This window comes from Silene latifolia, chromosome Y (assembly GCF_048544455.1).
Source record: "Silene latifolia isolate original U9 population chromosome Y, ASM4854445v1, whole genome shotgun sequence".
Taxonomy (NCBI): domain Eukaryota; kingdom Viridiplantae; phylum Streptophyta; class Magnoliopsida; order Caryophyllales; family Caryophyllaceae; genus Silene; species Silene latifolia.
Genome location: NC_133538.1, coordinates 265,482,145 through 265,508,825, shown reverse-complemented (window position 1 = coordinate 265,508,825; position 26,681 = coordinate 265,482,145). Strand labels below are relative to the sequence as shown.

Genomic DNA, 26,681 nt, shown 5'->3' with positions numbered 1-26,681 from the left:
TCAAAGTTGTAAAAAAAAAGCATAATAACACGAGGTAAAAAAAAAGAGAAAAAAAAATTAAAGTAAAAAAAAAAAGTAGCACTAGAAAAAAGAGAAAATAAATTAAATAACAATGCTTTTATATGACAACTAAGATTAATCTTGGCCACTCATCTCTAATTTAATCTAATGGTTGAGATTCCCCCAACTCACAACTCACCATAAGAACCAAAATCACCAAATCCAATCTCTCTCTCTCTCTCTCTCTCTCTCTCTATATATATATATATATATATATATATATATATATATATATATATAGAAATAGGATCAAATGAGTTAGGGTACTTTTGGTGAGTTACCCCTCTAAATCTGGACCATTCATCTAACATAAGATATGTGGCTGAGATTTAATCTTACATCTCATATATAAAGTAAATTTTTGACACTTGATCTTCTTTTTTCCCACTTTTTTCATTCAGTTTCACTATTTCTCTATCTTTCTCTCTCTTTCTCTCTCTATTTTTTCGTTCGATTTTACGCAAATCCTCGTCGCTTTTTAAGTGTTCTCTCTCATAATTTCGTTAAATCGGTTTATTCGGTTCTCGTCAATTGAACTTCGATTTTGTGCTCAATTTGTTCGTCCTTCTACTCCATTTTCGGTTTCTCTCAACAGGTAATCAATGAACTCAATTGAACTTCAGTTATTGTGCTCAATTTCCGCTGATTTTCTACTCGATTTTCGGTTCCTCTTCTTGTTTTCTACTTGATTTTCTTTTGTTTTCTGTGTTTATTCTTCATTTTGTTTAGTATATAGTTTAATTTTGTTTTGTTTTTGTTGTTAAATTAATTTTTTCAATTTTTCCGCATAATTTAGGGTTTCGTAATTCATTTTTTCATTTTTTGTATCTTTTCTTTAGGTTTTACTTTTTTTGTCTTGAATTCCTGTACATTCTAATGAATATAATGTGTGTTTGTTTGGAATTATTTGTGTTATTGTAATATATTGATGTTGTTATTGTAATGTATTTGTGCTAGTTATTGTAATTTAGAAAATCTGTTATTGTAATGAGTATTATTTTAGATATTGATCTTTGGTTAGTGTTTAAAAGTCAGCTTTTAGTCAAGTCCAGTTATCTTGATATGAAAAGTTTGTTATTGTAATATATTGATGTTGTTATTGTAATGTATTATGATAGTTATTGTAATATAGTAATTTAGTTATTCTATACGTAGTATTATTTAGTTATCATTTTAGTCAAGTCCATTATTGTATTCTCAGTATGTATGATTATTGTATTATTAAAATTCAGATTATTGTATTAGTTGTTGTCATATTTTTTGTGTTTATTCGATAATTTTGTATTCTGTTTGCTCGATGATACAAACAAATGGGTCCTAAACGTAGCGAGGAGCCCGAAGATGGTAATAAAGATGATTTGAAACGCTCAAAAGTAAATTTTCCAAAAAGAAGCTCGATGAAGGTTCCCGAACTTCAAAATTGAACATGTGAGTATATGTGTCTTTGCCCCCTTGTTATGAGTTTCTCTTTATTTGATGTGTTACTCTTTTTAATTTTTGCTTGATTTTCCTTTTTCGGTGCTTCAAACATTAAAGTGAGTCATCGTCCTAATGGTTTGGTTAATCTGGTAAAACAACTTGGTCCAAATCAAAGGTGAAAGGTCATCATTGAGATCGGATTTGGTGGTTTGCTTGATTTTAAAGTGACCAAGATACCATTGGGTGTTATACCATTGTTTGTAAAACACTTTAATGCTACTCGCTCATATTTTTAAAGCAAGAGATGTCAAATTTCTTCTGTCAAAAGATGATGTGTGTGATGTTTTTGGATTGCCAAATGGTGGTGATAAGGTTGAGGTTGTTTACACTGGACATAGTGTATTGTCTTCACAAGAAACGTTGAAAGCTGAGTTCCGGAAGAAGTTTAACGTAGAAGGGACAAATTATGTTACTATCCCTGCTGTTTATACTGCAATTACTGATTTGGGGGATGATGGGGAGATGAATTTCTGAGGTCAAGCCATTTGTGCTTTATGCTATGTCCATTGTCCTTGCTCCCCCTTCAAATTATGGAATTGACTTTACAATTCTTAAAGCGGTGCAAGATGTTTCACGTATCCACCATTTGGATTGGTGTGGGTATGTGTTTGATAAATTAGTCGCAGGTGTTGAGCAGTGTAGAACTGGGTTCTCTACTTTGCGTGGTTGCATACTTGTTGTTATGGTGGCATACTTCCATCGTTTGTCTTTTAAGGAAAAAACAATGTCTTCTGAGACTCCTCTTATCAAGCACTGGGATGAGAAGTATTTTGTTAGTAGGTGTATGTCGAGCTCAAGTCCGGTTCGCTAGGTAATGGGGAATAATTCCAAGGGTGTGTATCCTGTCTGCAAACGCTTAAGAGAAGCAAAAGCTGCTGAGGTGTGTGCAGTCGTTGATAAACTCCGAACACGGGAAAAAGTATCCTGAACTGCCCGATTGTTTTGATACGATGATGTTATTCGAGCAAAGGCCGCTGATGTAAGTTCCAATCATTCTTTCAATCATTTTTGTGTAGTTATTGTAAAGGTGTAGTGTAGTTATTTTAAAGTTTTGTAGCGATTATTTTTCCAATTATTGTAAATTATTGTAAAGACTTAGGACAATTATTGTAAAGACTTAGGACAATTATTGTAAAGACTTAGGACAATTATTGTAAATACTTAGTATAATTATTGTAAAGACTTATTATAATTATTGTAAAGACTTAGGACAATTATTGTAAAGACTTAGTACAATTATTGTAAAGACTTAGGACAATTATTGTAAAGACTTAGTATAATTATTGTAAAGAGTTATTATAATTATTGTAAAGACTTAGTATAATTATTCATTTTTTTTCTTTTTCTTAGGTTTCCCAAGCACATCTTTTGATGATGAAGAGGGATGTTGAGATATTTCTCCATTTGTACACGCAACGGAAGGAAGCGATGGGGAAGGAGTGTGGTTCTTCAACGATTGAAGATTCTTCGACAGCCACTTCAGTTTCTTCGACTCCTGCTTTCATTAGTGACGATGATTCTTTGTTCACTAAATATTTCAATTTTATTTGTGAAAAAGCTGAGGAAATGAAACAGGCGGGAAGTAAACTGCCGTTGTATGAAAGTTTTTGTAAGGAGCATGAAAAGGGGAAGCATGAAAAGGGGGAGCATGAAAAGGGAAAAGTTGAAAGGAAGAATGGGGTTTTGCGTTTGATCCCGAAAAATATAAGGTGGTTTATTCTCGGGAGAAAGGTAAAAATAAGGTCTACGATGTAGCGGTTGAGAAACCGAATGAGGAGGTGCCAACTGATGACGGCATTGATAATATTGATGTTGAGAATGAAACTGTGGACTTGAGTAGTGTGGATGACGTTGTTAACAAAGTTATCAACGAGGGTGTTGTTGGGGATAGAATCCAAGATAATTACTTATAAGTGCTTACCTGCTGCCATTCGGACGTTATGCCCGAGCATACGTTTTTGGGATTTGTGGTATAGGGTGTGATTTAGATTGTGAATCACCCAATCCCGATGCGATTGTAGTTTCTGTTTTTTGTGCAAGTACAAGGAGCTTTTTGCTCCTATTTTAATGCGGAGGAAGACTGTACTTGATTACTGTTTTCTGCACGATCATGACCTACGAATTGGGTAAGCATTATATGTTTTTTGTCCCCTCTCTTTTTTTTTCTTTTTTTGCTAATATATCTACTATATAATTTGTTTTCATGTGGCAGGGAGGATTTGGTTGTGTTTTCATTTCATCACATGTTAACTCGAGATGACATTATTTCATTGTCTGCTAAGACTATGATCACATCGAACGTGATTGATTGCTGGTCATTCTTACTTAATGACATGCTGGTCAAGGTTGGGAAAGGGTTATCCCCCACAAGAAGTTTTTTTTGTACAAGTCATTCGGTATGTGAAATTTTTTTTATATATTTCTGTTTCAGTAAATTTACAATGGTTATGACAGTTATTCTATTGTAGTTACTTGATTATTGTAAAGTATATTAGCTTTTTTTTTGATTCAAATAAAAAGTTTTCCTATTCTTCAATTTTCCTATTCTTCAATTTTGTTTATTGTTTCTGTGATTATTCTAATACTGTATTTCAGTTATTGTATTTATACAAGTTCAATTATTCTGTCTTTTTTACAAGTTACAATAACTGAGTTTTCATAATACAATAACATTGTTATTGTAATACAATAATCGATTATTGTATTACAATAACAATGTTATTGTATTATGAAAACTCAGTTATTGTATTATGAAAGCTGTTTTTGTTGTGATAGTTATTGTAAAGCGGAATAGTAGTTATTGTATTGATTAACCAAGTTTTTTCATTGTGATATTTCATTTTCTCTTATCGTGTGGTAATATTTTTCATAGGCTTCTTTGTTTAAGCTTATCAAAGTCTGCGATGATGAGAAAGATTTATACAGAAAGGAAATTTCTAATGTTTGGGACATTGTCATTGAGAACAGCGAAGGTTCTCTTGACATTGGTGCCGATTTGGTAATTTTTCCAATTCTTTCTGTTCTTTCTTTCTTCTGTTGATTATTTTATTGTTGAGAACAGCAAAGGTTTATGTACGTCTGTTTTATCATGCCAGGTTTTTATTCCTGTTCATTTTGGAGATCATTTTTTCTGTGTTGTTGTTAACTTTGTGGGGAAGACTGTGGACTATCTTGACAATCGTGTATATGATGATTTTGAAGATAGTATCTGGGTGTTGGCTACCAACTCTATTGTATGTACCTTATTATAAGTTTTTGTTTTCATCTACTTCTTCTAGTTATTTTTCTTGTTCTTTAGTGATGATTTTTGATTTAAAAATGTAACCAGGTTGAAATATTTGGTAGTTATCTTGTCGAGAAAGGTTTTGAAAGAGGCAGTGAGGTCCGCAATTTCAAATTTGTAAATGTGGCTTTTGGGTGGAAATCGGAAGGGTCCCAGAATTTGGATTGTGGTGTTTTTGTCATGATTCATATGATGTTTTATCTTTGGGAAGTTGTTCAAATCTGAGTTGTATGACGCATTGAAAAGGATCATATATAGAGTTGAGATAGCCGCCATCTTGGTTTTAGCCAATATCAACAAAATTAGGAAAAAATTGTTGGATTTGGTTGATGATTTTACAAAGACAAAGGCACCTTTTTGTTTTGCTTGAGAAGCGTGGTTAGCTGAGTTGGAAGCGGCAAGGGCTGAAGCTGCTTGCTTTGGAAGCTCTTAGGGTTATGGCGAGGAACCCGATGATGGTGTAGGTACTCCGGGGCCTAGGAAAAAGAGTATGCCTGGTACACCTATGAGCGGGATGATTAGATCGGTAGCCGAGGTAGCGATCACCGAACTCGATGGTCTTGGCTGCTCAATAAACGTGGCAAGGCGATACAAATCTTCTTGTTGTTTCAAAAGTTATGAGGGCTAACAATGGATATACACGCTATGCCAAGCAAGAAGAAACAAGTTGTTGATTATTGTTTCTTGGATGATTACAATCTTGCAGATGAGTATGTTCATTTTTGTCCAAACTCAATGAGAAACAAGTTTGTGTGATTATTCTAATAATTGTATTCTACAAGTTCAATTATTCTATGTTTTTTTACAATTACAATAACTGAGTTTTCATAAAACAATAACTATGTTAATGTAGTACAATAATCGATTATTGTATTACATTAACATAGTTATTGTTTTATGAAAAACTCGTTTATTATTCTTTGTAGTTATTTTTTAAATATTGTTTTTAAAATTTACTAAGCTTTTTTTTAACTCCTTTGCAGTGAACTTCTTTTTAAGGGCAATGCTATCTTGGATAGGTCTGATATTCTTTCTACGAAGCCCGAAGATTACACTGAGTTGCGCGTAATAGCTGCCTGGTCAGTTGTCTTGAATTTCATGGAGGTTAAGGAGAAAGAAGCGCCAGTGATGATGTTCCTTGGGACACAACATATGGTATGATCTGTTTTTCATTATTCAGTTACTGTAGAATGTTTAATCATTTATCTTCAATTTTATTAACAGTTTTATGGTATTTATAGGAAATCTTTGAAGAGATGCTAGAGCAAGCGGGATAGTGATGATGTAATCGATGCGACCAGAAAGACAAGGTTGTGCAGTCTTGGTCCCATTTTTTAGGTGAAAATGTTGTAAACTCTGAGATCGATGTGGACCTTGTCTTCATCCCGTTGTCTTTAGAGAAGTACTACTTTTGTGTTTGTGTGAACTTTATGAACAAGACGGTTGATGTCTTTGGACCATACGTCGCATAAAGATTGGGAAAAATCCGATTTCTCTGGACTTGCAAAGATTGCGATGACGTTTTTCTAACTCCCGATCATATACAAATGCTATTTTCAAATCGAATTATTGTATTGCTGTAACAAAGTTATTGTATTGTTTTAAACTTGTTATTGTATAGTCGTGCTTTCTAATTCTTTCTTTTTTTGTACATGCTGTAGGTTAATTGTTTTTCTGACTTTTTGGAGACAAGGAAAACAAAGCAAAAGAAGGAGTTGTCATTAACACATTTACATTCGTGAATGTTGATTTTGAATGGAAAGCGACTATCAAGGGTGATAAGGAATCGGAATTTTACACAATGTTTCACATGCTCACATATGAAGGGAATCACGAGCAAGGATTGTATGTGGTTAACAAGAAATGTGAGAGGATTCCTATATGGCTTGAGATGGTTGCTATTTTGTTGATGTCAGATGTCAACGAGTCAAGAGCATCTCTTTTGGAAAAAGTGGGAACTTTCAAAGGAGTATATCGGAAGTAGAGAAAGAAGTTTTAAAATTCAAAGATCGGGGAAGAAAAGGGTTAAAACAACAGTAAGTTCTCGGTCCTTCTCGGCGAAACAAATAAAAGAACAATTGATTGATTATAGATGGATTTAGCAAACAATTCTAGATGGATTTGTTCGATAATCTAATGTTTAGATAGTCATTATTGATTGTTTGAACAAATTTGATGTAGTCATCATTGATTGATGAACAAGTTAGTGTTTTTGTAATGCCTTTAAGCTGTTATTGTAATATCTCTAGACAGTTATTCAAATGATCAAATGCAATTATTCTATCACCTTCATGTAGTGATTATTGTAAAGCGTTTGCCCAATTATTTTAAAGCATACCTCTGATTATTTTAAAGCTCTCATGTATCTGATTATTGTAAAGCTCTTTCCCAATTATTTTAAAGCATATCCTTGATTATTGTAACAAATTGGCAAGTGCAAAGCATTATCAATTACATAAAAGCATTATCAAATTAATATATTTATGGAAAAAAATCGAACGATTGCGAATAAACTCAAAGATCAATTATTATAAAGCATAATTGTGATTATTGTATAGTTTTCACATTATTATTGTAATAGCGCAAGGTATTATTAAATGAACAAAATCAGAACAATTGCATAAAAATTCAACATCAATTAATGTAAAGCATAACTTTGATTATTGTAAAAGTCTAACACACTTATTGTAAAGTATACCCCGATTACTTGTAAAAAGTCTAACACAATTATTTTGCAATCTTGCGGTTATTTGTAAAGCATAATATGGATTATTTTAAAACGTAATCTTGATTATTTTAAAGCGTAATGCATTTTTCATTCTTCTTCTTCATCTTCATCCTCCATTTCATTTTCCTCTTCATCTTCTTCCTCCAAAGCATGCTCAACAAACGGATTTGGACAGTTTCTCTTGTCATGGTGTCCCATTTGTTTGCAGTTATTACATAGCCTCTTCGGTTTGCTCGCCTTCTCAATTGCCTTATCCTTGTTTGATTTCATTCTCATGCCGCTTCCTTTGTTTTTTGCAATCTTGGGTGGAAGAACAAGAATATTTGATTTTGCTTTGAACAACCTAAGAGCATTTCCGATTCTTGATCCTTTGTCAAGCTCTCTTTGGTTGGATTTATTTTCTCTCGGAATTGTAAAAGCATCAAACTTAGCTCCTTGATTCGATTATCGTGCATCGAGTTAAGAACACTTATTGTTGCATAAAACTCTGACCATACCCTTGATAATTCCAATTTTCTCAAATCAGTGGGATCGTAGTCTTGCAATAACTTTCCATCCAGTCCATACAAAGGCTTTCTATATGATTTCTTCGTCCATCTACTTTCGATGTCTTTGCTCCGGTATGCTTTGCGTCCTTTTCCGATATAATCCATATAATGTGTTTACAAAGGATTCCTTTCCTCTCAAACATCTTGCACGTACATGTTGTTTCCTTTGATTCATTATTGTGAGCAACTTTGCGTATGCACAAAGTAGTTATTTTAAAAGGCAATCATAGTTATTATATAGTTCAACATGAATTATTTTATGCAGACTAGCAATTAACACCAAGGTAGAAGTCCTTCGGTTTTTTTATGTTCAACATGTACTTGCCAATTATTGTAAAGCATACCTCGATTATTTTAATCTAATGTTTAGATAGTTTGTTATTGATTGTTTAACAAATTTGATGTAGTCATCATTGATTGACTGAACAAGTTAGTGTTTTTGTAATGCCTTTAAGTCATTATTGTAATATCTCTAGACAGTTATTCAAATGATCAAATGCAATTATTCTATCGACCTTCATGTAGCTGATTATTGTAAAGCGTTTGCCCAATTATTTTAAAGCATACCTCTGATTATTTTAAAGCTCTCATGTATCTGATTATTGTAAAGCTCTTCCCCAATTATTTTAAAGCATATCCTTGATTATTGTAACAAATTGGCAAGTGTAAAGCATTATCAATTATTGTAAAGCATTATCAAATTAATATATTTATGGAAAAAAATCGAAACAATTGCAAATAAACTCTACATCAATTATTGTAAAGCATAATTGTGATTATTGTATAGTTTTCACATGATTATTGTAATGGTAAAAGACGGTTATTGTATTCTTTTATCACGATTATTGTATGTTAAAGTAAAAAGACAGTTATGTTTATAAAATTGAATAACCCGAAATACTCTATCTTCCTGTAGGCATCTTCAACATTTATAATGTGCATGTTTCCTTGCTCGAAAAAATCCAACAACGGCACACGAACAGGGAGCCATTTGCACTTGCTCTTGGAACTCATAGAAAACAGTATGTGTGTAGATTTTAGAGGCATGTTTTTCAATCATTGTCTTAGAAGAAACCTGTGGCAATGTCTTTGTCACTTGCAAAGATCAAGAAATCATGATTATAGCGTTGTTGTTCCATTGCACTCTGAAAACGCAACCAAAATTCTACAAGTGTGCCGTCTATGCTCTCAAATCTTTTGAAATAACTGTTTTGACTCTCCGATCTTTGTGTAGTCTTCAAAAGGCGACCTAAAGGCAAATCCCTAAAGTAAGCCGGTATCCATTTGTGCCTTTTGCCATACATGTATGTCAACCAAGTATTATCATTCAACTCAAAGTCATTAATCACTTGAGTCCATTTTTCTTCAAACTCAATGGGTTCCAAGTCAGTATCCCAAACAACTCCGCATATCCGCTCAACAAAGTCAGTCTCCTTACAAATCTGTGACTCAACTTTATCGGTAAGTTTTTTCATTATATGCCACATGCGAGCGATGTCTTGCTTGCTTGAATACAGAACGCACCCCGAGTTTAATTGTCGGATCTTGATCAGTAAGAATGCACTGAGGTTCCTTGTTGCCCATACAATCAAGGAACTTATTAAACACCAAATGAATGACCCATCGTTCTCATGATCGACAAGTGCGGCGACAAAAGTCACGATTTTTGTGGTTGTCAACACCGATGAATGGGGTGAAGGCCATGCGGTACTTGTTAGTACCGTAAGTAGGATCAAAGGTGATGGTGTCCCCAAACAAGGAATAATTCATTCTTGCTTGTGCATCTGCCCAAAAGAGTTTAGCCAAACAATTATCCTCATCAACTTGGTAAGCATAGTAAAAGCCATCTTGCGTTTGAGAAAGCGCCTTTAAATAATCGAGAATCATGTCAGCATCATTCTCACCTATATAACATTTAATATTTCTTTTGAAGTTCTTGAAATCTGTGAGAGATGCACCAATGTTTGCATACCCATTTGATTGTTCCGCCAGAATTCTAAAAGTCCTGGTAGCCCCGATGTTGAGTTTACAATTGTTAACAATTGTCTGCTTCATGTAAAGGTTAAGTGTTCTTACGTTTTTCTGGAATTCCCGTTCTTTGAGTGAGCAGAGCTTGTGATTATGACCTTCATAAAACGTATCAATAGCATACCCTATTAGCTCCTTAAGGTCATTGAATACAAAGACAAAACCGTATTTTTGCCTTTCAACCAAATCTTGTTATTTTTGTTTTCTTTGGCTCTCTGAGACCTTTTCCTCTTTTTTTCTTTCTGTGTTTTCAAATTCAACAACAGGTTTGAGTTTTTTGCGATCCTCTTTGAATCCATGTCTGTTGCAGACCATTGATTTTTTGTCTATCAAACCATCACGGAATCTTGTTTGTGTGTACTTCCTTGGTATGAAACCACAAGCCACAGCATATAAATTGTAAAACTCTATTGCCTCCTCCAGCTTTACAAACATTAACCCCAGAGCGAGTTTGAAACCATTTTCTACCATCCTATTCCACTCCTCACCGCCACCGGAGTATATCTCAATCCCGATTATGGATAGTATTTTCTCCTGTTTCGAGGCAACTGATGAGGTGTAGAAAAAGTTGTTGCATTGGTAGTATTAATTTCAATGCCTGGAAACATTAAAACAAGAGAACTGTTATGGTATTATTAATTTCAATATCTTAGATTCTATACAAAACAAAACAATACAACCTCTGCGCAAAGTTTATTTTAACGTTATTTTTCGATTGTATTATACAAATACAATTATTCTATCGAGAGAGGGAGTGTTTTAATGAAATTGGTAGCCTAGTCCACTACAATACACACACAGTTATTTTAATGTAGTATTAAAGTTATTTCATTATTAAAGAGTAGTTATTGTAAGGATTTTTGGTCGGATCCTATAAAGTAGTATTTATTATGAAAAAAACAATCTCTATTCACTGCAATTATTTTAACGTTATAATGCAGTTATTGTATTATACAAATGCAATTATTCTATCAGAGAGAGGAGGGTTTTAGTGAAATTGGTAGCCTAGTCCACCACAATGCACACACAATTATTTTAATGTAATATCAAAGTTATTTCATTATTAAAGAGTAGTTATTGTAAGGATTTTTTTGTCGGATCCTATAAAATAGTATTTATTATGAAAAACACAATCAGTACAACAGACAATTATTTTAACGTTATAATGCGCTTATTGTATTATACAAATGCAATTATTCTATCGGAGGGGGAAGGGTTTTAGTGAAATTGGTAGCCTAGTCCACCACAACGCACACACAATTATTTTAATGTAGTATTAAAGTTATTTCATTATTAAAGAATAGTTATTGTAAGGATTTTTTTGTCGATCCTATAAAATAGTATTTATTATGAAAAACACAATCGTACAACAACAATTATTTTAACGTTATAATGCGATTATTGTATTATACAAATGCAATTATTCTATCGAGAGGGGGAAGGGTTTTAGTGAAATTGGTAGCCTAGTCCACCACAATGCACACACAATTATTTTAATGTAATATCAAAGTTATTTCATTATTAAAGAGTAGTTATTGTAAGGATTTTTTTGTCGGATCCTATAAAATAGTATTTATTATGAAAAACACAATCAGGCAACAATTATTTTAACGTTATAATGCGCTTATTGTATTATACAAATGCAATTATTCTATCGAGAGGGGGAAGGGTTTTAGTGAAATTGGTAGCCTAGTCCACCACAATGCACACACGATTATTTTAATGTAATAACAAAGTTATTTTAATACTTTGTAAGGCGATTATTGTATTATTGTAATCCAATTATTCAAATACTAGATATTGAATGATATCATGAATGAAAACCTACATGCAATTACATTAAACTTTACATGCAATTACTTGTTATGAAAACAATATGAAAACAACTTACATGCAATCGATAATTTGAACAAAAAACTTATCAACGTAATAACAACGTTTTATATCAGATTATGTCACAAATTTATACCTGAATTCATCGTTGTTTGATTATCAGATTATTATCAATCATAGTAAGCGTTTGATCGTCAATTCAAATCGTTGAAGCTGAATTTTATTAGAAAAACACGTAAATTAAGGCAGAATTTGTTATTTGATTCAATTACTGAAATTATTCGATTATTAAATCAGAAATAGGGAAGAAATATCAATACCTTCAGTCGAATTTGAAGAATTAGGGTTTTCGGAGAATTGTGGATCAAATTTCGAAAAATTGATGAACAAATTGATAGTTTTAATTGAAAGAATCAAAATAATGAACGAATTGTTGATCAAATTTGAAGAACTGATGAATTTTCTTGATCAAATTTGTTGATCAAAATTTGAAGAACTGATGAAAAAAATTCGGTTGATTTTTTGATGAAACAGTGTTTATCAAGAGAGAGAGAAAGGGGAGAAAGAGAGAGAAAGCGGCGCAGATTATGACGGCTAGATTTTTGATAATTGGGTTTTGTCAACTCATTTGCTTATATATGCGGGGGAAACTCACGAAAAGTGGCAAACTCACCGGATCTTGCCTCTATATATATATATATATATATATAATTTACATTTTATAATAAAAAGAAAACAATTGATTAAAACTAGTTTGACCAAACATGACAAAACTAGTAAAATCGGTTTTTTCAAAAACTTTGGCCAAACAAGACCAATTTTATCAAGAAGTAGCTTTTATAAAAACTCCTTTACAAAAGCAAAAATTATTAATTTGATGCAAATTCGAATTAACAAAATTGTATAGGTTAGATTAAGGTGCTGTTTGGCCTGCTTGTGTAAAATAACTTTTGGTTTCTAAAAGGAGTTTATTTATAAGTTACTTTTTGGAAAAAAATTGGTTGTTTGGCCATACTTTTGTAAAAACTCCTTATAAATTTTATGTGTTTGGCCTGACTACTTCCATCCAGCCTTTTTTCACTTTATTTATTAATCATGTTTATTGATAGTTATTCCCCCGTCTCATTCACTTGTTTACCTTTTATATTCTTTGTCACATATTTTCATTAACGGTAAATAAATCATTAGGACGGAGGAAGTATAAGATCATAGAAGTAAGATTGTAGCAGTAAAAAAATAGTTAGAGTAGACGATTAATTACATGTTACTTTGAAGGGTACTATGTGAGAGAAGCAAAGAATTGAGAGAAGAGAGAAAATAAAGCACACCATAATACAACATATGGGATAATGGTTCGTTGGAGGCAAAAAAATGCACAAAATAATTGGATGTTTAGCACTTTTTGTGAAAAGTAGAATGAGAAGTAAAAAATAGCTACTTCTACTTTTTGGGGTTAATAATTAGTTTTGAACTTTTTAAAAGTAATTTTTCATATCCCTAATTTAGAGTGTTTGGCCTAGCTATTGCTTTTTAAGTTAGAAAAGCACTTTTAAAGCTTGGTCAAACAACATTATTCAATTATTGAGTACTAGCTTAATTATGAAGTGTTAGAAATTGAGTATACATGAATGGAATTGACAATAATAAAAGCGCATCGAATTGACTTGGCTTTTCTAATAGAACAATTTGACCCTTATTTTAGTGTCCGGTTCTCCCGAATTTTCTACTTTTGAGATAAGACGGTCATCAATAACTCTTGGCTACAAGTTCGAGAATACGATAAACATTTTTTTCAAACGGCCGTCTTTAAGAGGTCTTGATTTGAAAAGAATTCACCGACGTCTCAACTCATAGTCGAGAATTATGGTCGGTCAAAGTTTATTCGTTAAAAAAGTTTTGAACAACCATAACTACCGGCTACGAGTTCAAAAACGGTGAATTTTTTTTTTCAAAATTCGGGGCCTTGACGAGATAATTGGTTTGAAAAAACGCTTTCCGAACTCGTAATGAGAATTATTGCCGGTCAAAGTTTTTTTGTGAAAAACGAGGGGTACACCTTAGAAAACGAAAAAGTTCAGGGGTACAAGAGTGAATATCCTTTGTTATTTTGTTCAAGATGAAGAAGATGTGATTTTATTGTGTATTCAATCTTTTATCTCACTCCAATTTATATAGAAGTGAAAAGAAACAGAGAACCTTGTTTCTAAAGAGTTGCAACTATTCACAAATTTCTATCAAATATGATACGTGCATTTTATACAGTCCTTTTAGGCCTTTTTATTCACGTATTTCTATGCTATTATCGTAGTTTTATGCTACAAAATGCCCCGAAATGCTACTTTGGTTTTCTTTGCCTTATTTGCGGAATGGACCAGAAAAGTAGTGAAATCGGGCCTTTACCGTCCGTTTAGTATGCATTTGGAGGAAAGAGTGAATTTGGAGCGGAAATGTAGCTGTCTTGGGATGCGTGAAGCCATTTCGGGAGCTAAATAATCAAGTTAAAGCTGAAACTAACGGAATAAGTAGCTGCTTGAGTCATATTTCACTCGATCGAGTGCATTTATAGTCGATCGAGTACTTATGGATGGTTGAAGACCTCGATCGAGTGCTTTCTTAGCGCGATCGAATAGTTTCTTATTAGGGTCTACTCAATCGAATATAGTTTCTAGTCGATCGAGTGGTTTGAGCTCGGATTTGCTCGATCGAGTGGTTTGGAATCACTCGATCGAGTGGTTTCTCTAATGGGCTCGGGCTTTTTAGTCTATTTTCGTTATTAGGTCAAGTAAAAACCCTATTTCTTATAAATAGGAATGAGGGACATCATTTGTAGGCTCTCCTTCTCTCTTATGATCTCTTTATCATATACACTACTCTTTATACTACTTTTCTTCTTTGCTCGGATACCGATCTTCCCTTTATTTTCCGATCTCTGTAATTTTCTCTCTTTTCCCTTTTCTCTTTATTTAATGTTTACTATTTCTCTTTCCCTTGTTCTTTCCTTTATCATGTCTAGCTAATTTCTCCCTACTAGGATTAGGGGATTCGATGGACCGATGTTAATTGCTAATTAGTTTGCAGATTGTCATTGTTGTTTTTGTCTATGTTGTTAATCACTGCCTTAAACTGTATCTAGCTAATTGAATAGATGCCTTTAGCCTTTTTAATTTTGGTAAGCCTTGACCTAGACCGGAAGGTTGGAAGGAGTGAGACCTGCAGTGAACAATAGAATGTTTTAGTGAGGGCGGAAGCTAAGCTAATAGTATTTTAGGGCGAATTGAGACCGGAAGGAGATGTTCGTTGCCCCTTAGACCGACACATCGACTAATCTGTGACTTTAACTGCAATCAACTGACGTTTATTGATGACCCGACATCCCAGTCTTCTCTCTCTTGTTGATTTCTCTTATTCCTTTTTCTCTTGCCTTAAACTCATTAGTTTAGTCAAACAATTCAAAACCCCCATCTTGTGACCTCAGACGGACTAAATTGACAAGTAGATAGTGATCGCCTCCCTATGGAGATCAACCCTACTTACCGCTGACTTCTGTTAGTAGTACATAGGTATTTATTTTTAGTAGTGAAACGACGGTATCAAATTTTGGCGCCATTGCCGGGGAGGCAACTACTTATTTGCTTGTTTATTTTTGTCTGCTTTAGCCTCAAGGGATTTATCCCTTGAGGCCGTTCTAATCTTTTTCTTTACTGCTCTTTTGATAGGCCCTACAGGTCTTACCTAGACAGTTCTAGGTAAAAGATCGTCAAAGGGAAGGCTTGAGTACCTTTGACCCGTCACCTATGTTCCATTATATGGCGCAGCGGGTGATTTACTGCGGGAGATGTGGTGCTACTGAGCACAATGCAGCTTTTTGCTTAGCTGAAAATGACGAGGTTTATGTATTCAAGCAGCATAGACAAGCTAATCAATCTGTTGTAATTGCGCTGCCACTTCTACCCTATCAACGAGGCTACCAACAGCCTCCATTTATCTGGCCACCGCAACAACAAGCTCCTCCTCCTGATAAGCGGAAAGAAGAGTTTGCTGAACTGAAGTCTTTGGTGGAGGCACTTGCACTTAAAAAGCAAGAACACGATAGACAATTTTTTACGCAAATTGATGAGCTCGAGTCTGAAATAGCTCAATTAGCTGCTGAGTCGAATATTGGGCAACCAGAGGAAGTCTGCGTTACCTACGCAGAGAGTGGTCTTTCCCACGAAGGACCCGCCTTGCCTAGTGTTGCTGATGATTGGGACGACTCGGAATATGAAGATCTATCAGATAATGATGCCTCACGCGAAGAATTCTGCACTGATCAGCAAGAATCACTCGATCGAATGGATTATTTTGGTCGATCGATTGAAATACCTGAAGAAACGTTCGATCGAGTACAATACACCACTCGATCGAACAGCTGCTTAGAGGAAGTACTCGATCGAGCTTTTTCATGTACTCGATTGAGTGATTATCAAGAGGAAAGCTTTCGATCGAGTAATAATTCTACTCGATCGATTGATTTGGCCAGAGAGAGCAATGCAACGTCACTTGAGTTCATTCTAGATGACGATTTTGATGATGATAATGGTTACGGTGAATCTCCCCTTTTCAAAGCCGAGCTAGATGCGCCTGAGGCTGCGATTTACGGGACGGCCTCCACAGAGGAGGGTGACGAGAAGACGGTTGAGTCGGTAATTGCTCCTAGCACAGATGAGGTAATATCTTCCTTTGTCAATGATTCCATCATTGAGAGCAACCCACTTGAGGTAGTTAGCGATAATTTTATTGTTGTTAATATTAATAGTACGCTACCTCGTATGACTCGTGTTTTTTCTTTTAATGATATACCCTCTCCCAGTTGGTCAGTTAATTTAACAGTTTTTCACCGTTCTTGTCATCTTAATTTTGTTAATCTGAAACGATACTCTAATTTATTGATAATTGCTCTCGAGCTTCTTTATTTTGTGGACAAATCTAGGAGCTGTCATAGGAAATTTGTTAGGCTCAAACAGTTATACATTTTATTTTCCTATGTTGTTATTCTACTGTGGTGCTACTTACAGTTTTGTGTAGCACATGCGCAGCTATTTGATCGGTTTCTGCGCGCTTTGAGCGGTTTTGACTAGGCTAAATTAGAGCGGCCCGAAGAAAAGAAGGTCGAGCTGGGACCTGTCTGAAACTAGCGCTATCCGGGAGACAACCCAGAATTTATGCTTTTTAGTTGTTTTTCTAACATTTCGGTTTTTGGTGTGTGTTTAATAATGTGTCTTCTCGATCGAGTGCCTTACTCTCTCGATCGAACACTTCTACAGCCCATTGCACTCGATCGAGCAATCTTCTCTCTCGATCGAGTTGGTTTGCCTTAATTTGCTTCCTGTGACGATGTCCTGCAGCTGTTTGTGACCTACCACGTTGCTGGCTGGTTTGGGGAGGTCCCTTCTTTGCGTTATCTTGTAAGTTTTCCGCATCTTCACTCTCCTTTTTAGTTTGCATTTCCTTTCCCTATTTTTGGGTACAATGAGGGCATAGTACGGTTTGGTTTGGGGAGGTTATGCATCCATATTTGTGTCTGCATTCAGCTTTTATTACATTTCTGTTGTCACGTTTAATTTTTCCGCTTGCATTGTTGTTTATTTTCATAAATTACAAAAATCTCATAAAAATAGAAAAATTTCAAAAAATTTCAAAAAATTTCACATTTATTTTAGCATATAGGTTGAGTCGGAATGGTAGATTTACGTGATGAAATTGCACATTAACTTGTCATTTTTACTTGAGCCTTGCATCGAATTGACGGTTATTAGCTGAGTCTTACGCATAATCTACGAGTTTTTGTTCAAATATAGCTGACTGTTTAGACTTGACCTGATAAATTGGCAACCTACTCTATAATTTCTGAGATTTAGAGCCATATAACCGATGACATCCATGACCAGTTTCATGTAGGATTGTGAGTAGTTACTCCTTGCATAGCATGTTCATCAATTTGCACGTATATGAAATTTAATTGATTTTTGCCTGCATACATTCGGGTTAGTGGTTGGTGTCACATGCAGGGAGGTGCTTACAATTTCCCTTTCTTTCATTTTTACCCATTTAACTCCACATTAGCCAAATCGAGAAAACCACTCTCAATACAATCACTTGCAAGTACGACCCAAAGACACCTTGCATTGAGTGGGAGATAGTAATAGGACAAGAGAATTGGTGACGCACACTTGTCGAGGACAAGTGGGAGATTATTGGGAAATGTGTCCTCAACAATAGTGCGATCACATGATTTAAATATCATTATTAAATCTCATTTTAAGAATACATGTGGGATGTAATATTTTACAGTCAACTGGTCCACACATATCGGTAATGATTGGCTGACTAGAGTTTGACATTACTGTCGTGCGACGGTGGTGATCAGTTGATCCCCTTAGGTCATACCTATAGGGAAATACTCTTAATTTATTATTTAATTAATCGTATACCAATACGAGTTAATTAAATTGCTTAAAATTGACGGATGATTTTGTGAGTATAATTTACGTATCTTATTGTAAATATGATTAAATGAGACACGGTCTAAGTAATCGAATTATTTTATTACTTAGATGAAATTATTGCTTACAGAAACAATTGAAACGGAATGAATAAATTATAATAAATACAGAATGTTGTAGTTTATAATTCGGGAACACTTTTGGCACAAGTAATTCTGAATTACTAGTCGATTTTGTAAATGACATATTTTATGAGTATGTTGATTTTTAATATGATAAAAATACATTGCATTGTTACATGTCATGTAACATGTAACACATAACAAAATTGACAAATGACAAAGTTAATATGGACTACCATTTTATATGGTAACCGAAAATTAGAAGGGCATTAAGGGTTTGTATTGTTTAAATTTATTTTATTCAAAACACAATGATAACCCTAGAGTTGCATGCCTAGCCTCTTGTAAAGAGCAAAAATGAAATGCATTGGGCATACTACCCAATGCATTTTTTCGGCCATCCCACAAGAAAAGAGAGAAGTGCTTTTCTCTTACATAATTTTTATTCATTCTTTTCACCATATAATTTTCTAGTGTAAGAAAATGTATAATCTCTACAATATGTGATTTTTCTAGAGAAATAAAATCTCACAAATACTCCCTCTTGACCGAGTTTTTCAAGAGTAAAAATACAATTTATTTTGTGTCAATTTTATAGTAAAACTAATATTATTACTAGATCTAAATAATATTGGTTATTATGAGTTTCCTTGGGTATATGCTTTTGGGAGAGGTTCTAATTTGAACCTTGTTCATCCAATATTTGGAAGCTCAAGAACAAGTGAGTAGGTGAACTCACTTGTGCCCATAAATCCGAAAATCACAATGTAAGATGATGGTTTCTTCTTTATATTGTTTATTAGTTTGCATGCATAAGATCACTTATTAATTTTATGACAAATTAAATTAAAACATATATGAATATGTTAGTATATAGATCTACTTTTCCTTCAATCGGTATCAAGAGCCTTGGTTGTTTGCATGCAAATCGGTTAAAAGTTTTTCCGAGTTATAAAGATTAACATATAAAACTTGTATAATTTGTGTTATTATGATATATCACAAAATTAATTTTTGCATGTTAAAGTTTCTGATCCTAAAATGTATTTAGGATATTTTGGTTAATTTATGGATTTTATTGTTCATTTTATATAATATTGGCATTAAAATGTGATTTTTATGATAAAAATGTCATTTTTGGACGAAAATTAGCTAAACCTCGAATTTTCCAGTGGTTTTTGGATACGTTTTCACATATATTATTTTTAGATGATCTGGAAATTTTCATAATTTTATGAGTTTTTATGCTCGAAAAATGGATTTTTCATGATAAAAATCGGATTTAAATGAAAAATAGGTTAATATGAGATAAATTTCGAATCTGGTCATAGAAATTTAGTATGTTGTAACATGAAATTTTACAAGATGTGTGTAAAATAATAGGCTATATTGAAGTCTTTGTGCATGATTTATGGATTTTTGATGAAAAATAGCATAAATAGTGACATTATTAGTGAAAAATTAATAAAACATAATCTATGACTAAGAAAAAACGTCACATGTTGCATTTTATTGTCTTTTTCAGATCTAAAATTGAAAAGTTGATGAATATAATTTTTCTCATGTTTTTATGATTATTTTGTTAAAAAACCGATAAACCGCAACATTGTTTTTCCGGAAAAATTTCGAAATTTTTAACCTAAGTTTTTTGAACATTATGAGTGTCATGGTATTTTTTTTCCAGAATGTTCATGAGTTTAAATTTCAAATTTTGAATTTATTTGAATTTTTTGTGATTTATTTGAAGTTTATAGCATTTTTAATGTAATTTTTGGTCCATTAATGAACAATTTTAGAAATATGAGTTAATTATGGTCAAATAATTACTGAAGACTAAATTTTGAGTCCTAAGAGGTTAGGGTAATTAACTTATGCATAAATATGAATTTATGTAATTTTTGTGATTATAAAATGTTGAAATCACGCAAATCCGTAAAAACCGAGTAATATACGATATTGGCTAATTGAAGGCTTTTATAAAAACTCCTTTACAAAAGCAAAAATTATTAATTTGATGCAAATTCGAATTAACAAAATTGTATAGGTTAGATTAAGGTGTTGTTTGGCCTGCTTGTGTAAAATAACTTTTGGTTTCTAAAAGGAGTTTATTTATAAGTTACTTTTTGGAAAAAAATTGGTTGTTTGGCCATACTTTTATAAAAACTCCTTATAAATTTTATGTGTTTGGCCTGACTACTTCCATCCAGCCTTTTTTCACTTTATTTATTAATCACGTTTATTGATAGTTATTCCCCCGTCTCATTCACTTGTTTACCTTTTATATTCTTTGTCACATATTTTCATTAACGGTAAATAAATCATTAGGACGGAGGAAGTATAAGATCATAGAAGTAAGATTGTAGCAGTAAAAAAATAGTTAGAGTAGACGATTAATTACATGTTACTTTGAAGGGTACTATGTGAGAGAAGCAAAGAATTGAGAGAAGAGAGAAAATAAAGCACACCATAATACAACATATGGGATAATGGTTCGTTGGAGGCAAAAAAATGCACAAAATAATTGGATGTTTAGCACTTTTTGTGAAAAGTAGAATGAGAAGTAAAAAATAGCTACTTCTACTTTTTGGGGTTAATAATTAGTTTTGAACTTTTTAAAAGTAATTTTTCATATCCCTAATTTAGAGTGTTTGGCCTAGCTATTGCTTTTTAAGTTAGAAAAGCACTTTTAAAGCTTGGTCAAACAACATTATTCAATTATTGAGTACTAGCTTAATTATGTAGTGTTAGAAATTGAGTATACATGAATGGAATTGACAATAATAAAAGCGCATCGAATTGACTTGGCTTTTCTAATAGAACAATTTGACCCTTATTTTAGTGTCTGGGTTCTCCCGAATTTTCTACTGAGATAAGACGGTCTGTCAATAACTCTTGGCTACAAGTTCAGAATACGATAAACATTTTTTTCAAACTGGCCGTCTTTAAGAGGTCTTCAGTTTGAAAAAGAATTCACCGACGTCTCAACTCATAGTCGAGAATTATGGTCGGTCAAAGTTTATTCGTTAAAAAAGTTTTGAACAACCATAACTACCGGCTACGAGTTCAAAAAACGGTGAATTTTTTTTCAAAATTCAGGGCCTTGACGAGATAATTGGTTTGAAAAAACCGCTTTCCGAACTCGTAACAGAGAATTATTGCCGGTCAAAGTTTTTTTGTGAAAAACGAGGGGTACACCTTAGAAAACGAAAAAGTTCAGGGGTACAAGAGTGAATATCCTTTGTTATTTTGTTCAAGATGAAGAAGATGTGATTTTATTGTGTATTCAATCTTTTATCTCACTCCAATTTATATAGAAGTGAAAAGAAACAGAGAACCTTGTTTCTAAAGAGTTGCAACTATTCACAAATTTCTATCAAATATGATACGTGCATTTTATACAGTCCTTTTAGGCCTTTTTATTCACGTATTTCTATGCTATTATCGTAGTTTTATGCTACAAAATGCCCCGAAATGCTACTTTGGTTTTCTTTGCCTTATTTGCAGGAATGGACCAGAAAGTAGTGAAATCAGGCCTTTTACCGTCCGTTTAGTATGCATTTGGAGGAAAGAGTGAATTTGGAGCGGAAATGTAGCTGTCTTGGGATGTGTGAAGCCATTTCGGGAGCTAAATAATCAAGTCAAAGCTGAAACTAACGGAATAAGTAGCTTCTGGAGTCATATTTCACTCGATCGAGTGCATTTCTAGTCGATCGAGTACTTATGGATGGTTGAAGACCTCGATCGAGTGCTTTCTTAGCGCGATCGAATAGTTTCTTATTAGGGTCTACTCGATCGAGTATACTTTCTAGTCGATCGAGTGGTTTGAGCTCGGATTTGCTTGATCGAGTGGTTTTGAATCACTCGATCGAGTGGTTTCTCTAATGGGCTCGGGCTTTTTAGTCTATTTTCGTTATTAGGTCAAATAAAAATCCTATTTCTTATAAATATGAATGAGGGACGTCATTTGTAGGCTCTCCTTCTCTCTTACGATCTCTATATCATATACACTACTCTTTATACTACTTTTCTTCTTTGCTACTGGATACTAATCTTCCCTTTATTTTCCGATCTCTGTAATTTTCTCTCTTTTCCCTTTTCTCTTTATTTAATGTTTACTATTTCTCTTTCCCTTGTTCTTTCCTTTATCATGTCTATCTAATTTCTCCCTGCTAGGATTAGGGGATTCGATGGACCGATGTTAATTGCTAATTAGTTTGCAGATTGTCGATGTTGTTTTTGTCTGTGTTGTTAATACTGCCTTAAACTGTATCTAGCTAATTGAATCGATGCCTTTAGCCTTTTTAATTTTGGTAAGCCTTGACCTAGACCGGAAGGTTGGAAGGGGTGAGACCTGCAGTGAACAATAGAATGTTTTAGTGAGGGCGGAAGCTAAGCTAATAGTATTCGTTGCCCCTTAGACCGACACATCGACTAATCTGTGACTTTAACTGCAATCAACTGACGTTCATTGATGACCCGACATCCTAGTCTTCTCTCTCTTGTTGATTTCTCTTATTCCTTTTTCTCTTTCCTTAATCTCATTAGTTTAGTCAAACAATTCAAAACCCCCATCTTGTGACCTCAGACGGACTAAATTGACAAGTAGATAGTGACCGCCTCCCTGTGGAGATCGACCCTACTTACCGCTGACTTCTGTTAGTAGTACTTAGGTATTTATTTTTGGTACTGAAACGACGGCATCAAAATATAATCCCATCATAGATTCATAGTGTTTCGAAACGAAAAACTATACCATAAATCCGTAAATAATATGCAAACGCACACTCCGTACTTCCTGAACTTACATTATATTATATCGAAGTTACCCGTCCATGAACCAAACTTGAGTTATGCTAAAGGAACCGGTAATTACACTTAAATCACCAACATGAAGAAAATTGATGCAATTATAGAAGCTAATAGAATTACGATTGAATTAAATGGATAAGTAAAGTAAAAACATGAACATGGCACCAAAGTGTATAGCAGGCTGGATAGGGTCCTGGTTAATGTGGATTGGTTGGATATTTTCCCTGATAATTATGTACATTATTTGCCTGAAGGCTTATTTGACCACTGCCCTGGTCTTGTGCATCTAGAGGGGGAAGTGCATAGAAGAGGCTCTCCTTTTAAATATTTCAATATGTGGTCATTAGCCCCAGACTATGACAGCATTGTTAGGAATGGCTGGAGTAAGGAGAGTAATGGAACCCCAATGTTTAGAATTGTCCAGAAATTGAAGGAATTGAAAAATGGTTTGAGAAAATTGAACAAGGAGCATTTTGGGGACATTGAGAATCTTACTCATATTACTGAGATTGCCTTGCATCAATTTCAAACCCAGTTGATACAAGACCCCCTCAATAAAGAACTGTGTACATCTGAAAAGGATTATGCCAAAGATCTTGCCGATCTCAAAATTGCCAGGGATCAATACCTGAGACAGAAAGCTAAATGTGAGTGGATGCAATCTGGTGATGATAACACTTCATATTTCCATGCCCGGATTAAAAGAAGAAGGGCTAAGAATAGGGTGTTTCAAATCAGGGATATGGATCAAAATTTGTGTGCAGATCCTGATGCTATCCAGGCAGCTTTTGAGCAATATTATAAAGTGTTGTTGGGTACGTCTAAAGAGGTTACTAATATTAACAAGAAGGTTGTGGCATCTGGTCAATGTCTAACTCAGGTTCATTGTGACATTTTATTAGCTCCTGTAACTGGTGATGAGATAAAACAGGCTATGTATGCCATTCCAGGTACCAAAGCACCAGGACCTGATGGCTATACTAGTCAGTTCTTTAAAGATAACTGGGACATTGTTGGGCCTGATGTGATTGCTGCAGTAAAGGGGGTTTTCCAGTCTGGACAGTTGTTAAAACAATGCAACAATACCATCCTCATTCTTATCCCCAAAACTGAGCTCCCTGACAGTGTATTGCAATTCAGGCCAATTGCCTGTTGTAATACAATTTATAAATGTCTCTCAAAGGTTTTATGTGCAAGGCTTGGCCAGGTTCTTCCTGATGTGATTAGTTCATCTCAGAGTGCTTTCATAAAAGGAAGAGACATTGTTGGTAATATCCTGATTTGTCAGGATTTGATCAAGTTATACAAGAGGAAGAGCTGTTCACCTAGAATCATGATGAAACTTGACCTACAAAAAGCTTATGATTCAGTTGAATGGAGTTTTATGACTGACATGATGGAGGCTATGGGTTTCCCTCCTAAATTTATTCAAATTGTGGTTCAGTGTATGACTACTCCCTCCTATTCTTTGGCTCTTAATGGCCATATTTTTGGATTCTTTAAGGGACAAAGAGGGCTCAGACAAGGAGACCCCCCTTCTCCTCTTTTGTTTACTATTTGTCTAGAATATTTGAGCAGAATTTTGGGGGTGGTTCAATAAATGGAGAGATTTAAGTTTCATCCTCTTTGTAATAGGGTGAAAATCTCACACTTGTGCTTTGCTGATGACTTGATTTTGTTCTGTAAAGGAGATAAAGCATCAATCACTCTGATGCTAAAAGCTTTTGATTATTTTTCTAAAGCATCAGGACTAAGTATGAACAAGGGTAAGTCCAACTTCTACTGCAATGGGATTGATGAAGTACTGGTAAGAGAGGTTGAGCAGAAATCAGGGATCAAAAGAGGGACAGTCCCTTTTAAATATCTGGGAGTCAATGTCTCCCCAAAGAGACCTTCAATTCTTGATTGTACTTGTCTTGTTGAGAGGGTGGTGGATAGAATTAGGAGCCTGGGGTCTCGAAAGCTTTCTTATGCAGGGAGGATTGTTTTAATTAAGGCAGTCCTTACTACCTTGCATAGCTATTGGAGTAGAATTTTTATACTACCTAAAGCTGTCATTGGCAGGATTGAGGCAGTGTGCAGAGCTTACTTGTGGCATGGAACTGATCAAAGTGAAAGTCCTGCTCTAGTCTCCTGGGAACAGATTTGCAAACCAAAGAAACAAGGTGGCATGGGGCTCAAAGATCTGCACCTCTGGAATGTTGCCAGTATTGGCAAATATGCATGGTGGATAACTCAGAAGAAAGACCATCTATGGGTCAGATGGGTGCACGCTGTGTATATTAAAGAGGCTGATTGGCTGACTTATAAACCTGGAGTGGGCAGTAGTTGGGCCTGGAGGAAAATCTGCCAGGTCAAAGAAATGTTTAAAGAGCTTTATACTGATGGGAATGGCTTAGCACACTATACTGTTAGTATTGGATACCAATGGTTGAAACCTGATGGAGAGAAAGTTCCTTGGTACCCGTGGGTTCTTAACAGATGGATTATTCCTAAACATTCCTTCTTGTGTTGGCTAGTGGCTCATCAGAGGCTACTCACTCAGGACAGGTTGGTTAGGATGAAAATTATTACTAGCAACAGATGTTTTCTGTGTGGCACTCAGGAAGAGAATCACAATCATCTCTTTTTTGACTGCTACTATAGTAAACAGTGTATTCAGTGTATCAGTGGCTGGTGTAACATAAAACTACCTGACACGAAGTGTATCCAGTGGATGATTAATTGGCGGCAGCCTTCTGCTTGCAAGAAGATGGTGACTGCTGTGATATTAGCTTGTTTGATGTACCAGATTTGGCAAATGAGGAATACCAGCAGGGTGGATGGATTTATTTGGAGACCAAAAGTTCTTGTTGACAGAGTGAAGCATGAAGTTAAGCTTAGACTTAGACATTGTGATATTAAAACTCGAAATGCAAATGTATTAGACTGGATAGAGCACCTTCAGAAGGCCTAAGATAGGCTTAAACTTTTAAATGATGCTATTGTTGTATTTGGGACATTCTATTATTAATTAGAAGCTTACCTTTCCCCCCCAAAAAAAAAATAAAAAAAATAATAGGGTTTAAATGGGGATTATACCTAGTGATTGGGAGGTGGATGATGGAGGATGAGTCGTTGGTTGTTGGACCCTATCATGACAACTCACAATGACACACTGGACAAAAGGAAATCTTTTGCACATGGTCCAACGTAAACCAGTAGACCTAACTTCAAAGCCCATTCTTCTCTAGGTGATTGTACAGCAGCTTTGTGACAACAATCAATATTGTAGTCAATAATATCAACATATTCCAAACAATTACTCTA

At 34.4% G+C, this 26,681-nt stretch overlaps 2 protein-coding genes and 1 long non-coding RNA gene across 3 annotated transcripts; 2 read left to right on the top strand and 1 right to left on the bottom strand.

Moving 5' to 3' along the window:
• The first annotated feature begins 4,493 nt into the window (after positions 1-4,493).
• Positions 4,494-4,986, top strand: LOC141633996 (uncharacterized). Its single transcript, XR_012538743.1, has 3 exons — positions 4,494-4,537; positions 4,635-4,772; positions 4,868-4,986. It is a non-coding gene; the product is annotated as an uncharacterized LOC141633996 (long non-coding RNA).
• A 4,741-nt stretch (positions 4,987-9,727) lies between these two features.
• LOC141630599 (protein FAR1-RELATED SEQUENCE 5-like) lies at positions 9,728-10,597 on the bottom strand. The gene is made up of 2 exons (XM_074443386.1): positions 10,439-10,597; positions 9,728-10,261 (listed from the first exon to the last, which is right to left on the bottom strand). The coding sequence occupies exons 1-2, from the start codon at positions 10,595-10,597 to the stop codon at positions 9,728-9,730; spliced, it is 693 nt and encodes a 230-aa protein (XP_074299487.1).
• A 14,375-nt stretch (positions 10,598-24,972) lies between these two features.
• LOC141630598 (uncharacterized) lies at positions 24,973-26,328 on the top strand. The gene has a single exon (XM_074443384.1). It carries the CDS (start codon positions 24,973-24,975, stop codon positions 26,326-26,328), a length of 1,356 nt encoding a protein of 451 aa, XP_074299485.1.
• The last annotated feature ends 353 nt before the right edge of the window (positions 26,329-26,681 follow it).